The 2,212-nt window shown below is 43.6% G+C and overlaps 1 protein-coding gene across 1 annotated transcript; it reads left to right on the top strand.

Annotated features, from left to right (window-relative positions):
- The first annotated feature begins 435 nt into the window (after positions 1-435).
- LOC112947289 lies at positions 436-1,909 on the top strand. The gene is made up of 3 exons (XM_026039342.1): positions 436-488; positions 1,083-1,600; positions 1,635-1,909. Exons 2-3 carry the CDS (start codon positions 1,108-1,110, stop codon positions 1,907-1,909), a joined length of 768 nt encoding a protein of 255 aa, XP_025895127.1. The 5' UTR covers positions 436-488; positions 1,083-1,107.
- The last annotated feature ends 303 nt before the right edge of the window (positions 1,910-2,212 follow it).

Below are 2,212 nucleotides of genomic sequence, written 5' to 3'. Positions count from 1 at the left end.
ATTTTAATGGACCATTTTAGTCTGTTACACAGTAAAATCCCTGTTAAGTTCTCTTTTGTGTGATGCATTTGCTACTCCATAACTTAAAGAGGTGAGAAGGGCTGGATATATTGTGCCCCTGTATCATGAGTGAATAGGTCACTTTTTTTTTTTTTTCCCCGGGATGAAAAATTGCCTTCTGACCCTGGCTTTCATTTTGATGCTCAAACGTAACAGAAAAGCTGCATGCAAGGGAGAAATATCCTCTTGCAAGGAAAGTGAAAAGAGAGGAAGGAAAAAAAAAAGAAAGAAAACAAACAGACAAAGCCTGCACTTCTCTGTGATTGGGATTCACTGCGTTGTTGCTGGGTGGAATAGAGCAATGCTGTTGCTGCTGCTGCTTCTGCACCGTGATGTTTCTGTTCCAGGCTTTGCTGACTCATATTCAAGAAAACATGATGCAGAGATGCAATGCACTATAAACCCTTTTTTCCCCCCCACTAACTCTGGTAAGTGCTTTTTTCCTACCTATGGCTAGCCTATTGCTAATGTAACTGTACTGTTAAGAGAGAATTAATAGAGGGGAAAAAGRCAACCTTGTAAACAATCTGATGGGAGACAAATTAATCTGGGAGAGGGAATTTAAATGCAACCTGCTGTTTGTGGTACATCCACATCTCTTTAAAGCTGATCAATCCTGATAACTCACCCATCACTACAAACTACACTTGCTGRAGCTGTGTTCGTAAATGGGAGAAGTGCTTACAATACCCATTTACAACTGTATTCTGTTTAATTAGTCAGCACAGGCAGCGCTGCAGGGATAGATCACTTTGCTTTAAAGATTTGAGAATGTTAATAGTACAGTATATCATTTTAATTATTATTGGATTAATATTGTGTCTCAAAGAACATCTAATGCAAATCACGAGAAACGGCCTGAAGTGACCCAAGGGTTGTGTTTTATTAGAAAAGTAATAGGTCCATTGCTTAAATATATAGAAGAGAGTCTTTCTTCAAATGTCACTTTGCACTGGGCTTCTGTGTGTGCACATGTGAATGTGTGTGGAAATGAAATCCTCTTGCTTCCACTTTGTCCACAGCAAGTTTCTGTAGCTCATGCAATAAATGGCCGAGAAAGCCCATTTAATGCCAAGAGATGAAGAGGAAACCCAAAATAATGCTGATGAAGAGTCATTCCAGAGCTGTGATGTTGTGGCAGCACCCTCCTCTTGCCCTGCCAGTCCTTCATTAGCCGGTCTCCATGAAGTCCAGGCAAACTCAGCAGTGTCAGAAAGACCTTCCATTCTCTCTAGCCTGGCCATGGCTCAGGCAGAAGCCCCTGCTGGACCAGAGTGTGTCACTGGAGACAAGGCAAAAAGCAGAGCCTCTGGGCTCCTCAAGGATCTCTCAACAGATGACAATATGTTGTTAGGTGACTCGTCTCATCACAGGTCACTGCAATCTGGAGTACAAGGACACATCCTCTACATGCCCAGAAAGCCTCTGCTGGGACCGCAGCCAAAATTTGGAAGAGTCACAGCTTCCAAGGGCTTCCCACAGCTCTCAGGAGTTGCAAACTGTTGCTGCCGTRCTAGTAAGCAAATTTGGTTGCTGTCATGCAGGGGCTCCTAATTCTTGCAGTGTTACAGAGGATGATATGGTCTCCTATAGCCTGGGTCAGGCATTTTGGATGAAGACCACAAAAGTAATGGAGACCTTAGAAAAGAGGAAACAGGAGGAAAAGGAGAAGTATCGTCTCCATCTGGCTATGTACCGAAGACTTCTGCTTTTGCGCTCAATCAGGAGTTTGCACAAACAGCTGGAGCAGCAGCAGGCCAGGTTGCAGGAATGCTATGGTACAGTAATAAATACCAAGAAAGAAGTGTTGAAACACATTCACTCAGCCTCGCCCTCACCTTCACCATAATCATGCTGCTGCGTGCAGAAACGAGCTTTGCAATGTCACYGGAGCTTCAGGAGGCTTTCATGCCACAGGAAGGGTTCTCTTAATACACAAGAGTATGTGCCCAAGTGTACTGCAAGCAGAGAGGGAGCAAAAGAATAGGAAAGAGGAAGTGAAAGTGTGGTTCCCTGGACTCATCGGGATGAACTGCTGCAAAAACTTGACTCCTGATGCACCCTCAAAGACTCAGGTTAAAATAGGATATTTGCCATATAGATTTTGAAATGGGAACCTAGTCTGACACCTTCTCTGTTAAACTGAACGGAT

Source organism: Nothoprocta perdicaria, unplaced genomic scaffold, assembly GCF_003342845.1.
Source record: "Nothoprocta perdicaria isolate Ctin4 unplaced genomic scaffold, notPer1 scaffold_229, whole genome shotgun sequence".
NCBI classification, from domain to species: domain Eukaryota; kingdom Metazoa; phylum Chordata; class Aves; order Tinamiformes; family Tinamidae; genus Nothoprocta; species Nothoprocta perdicaria.
The sequence above is the reverse complement of the archived record's forward strand: the minus strand, read 5'-3'. Positions and strand labels throughout refer to the sequence as shown.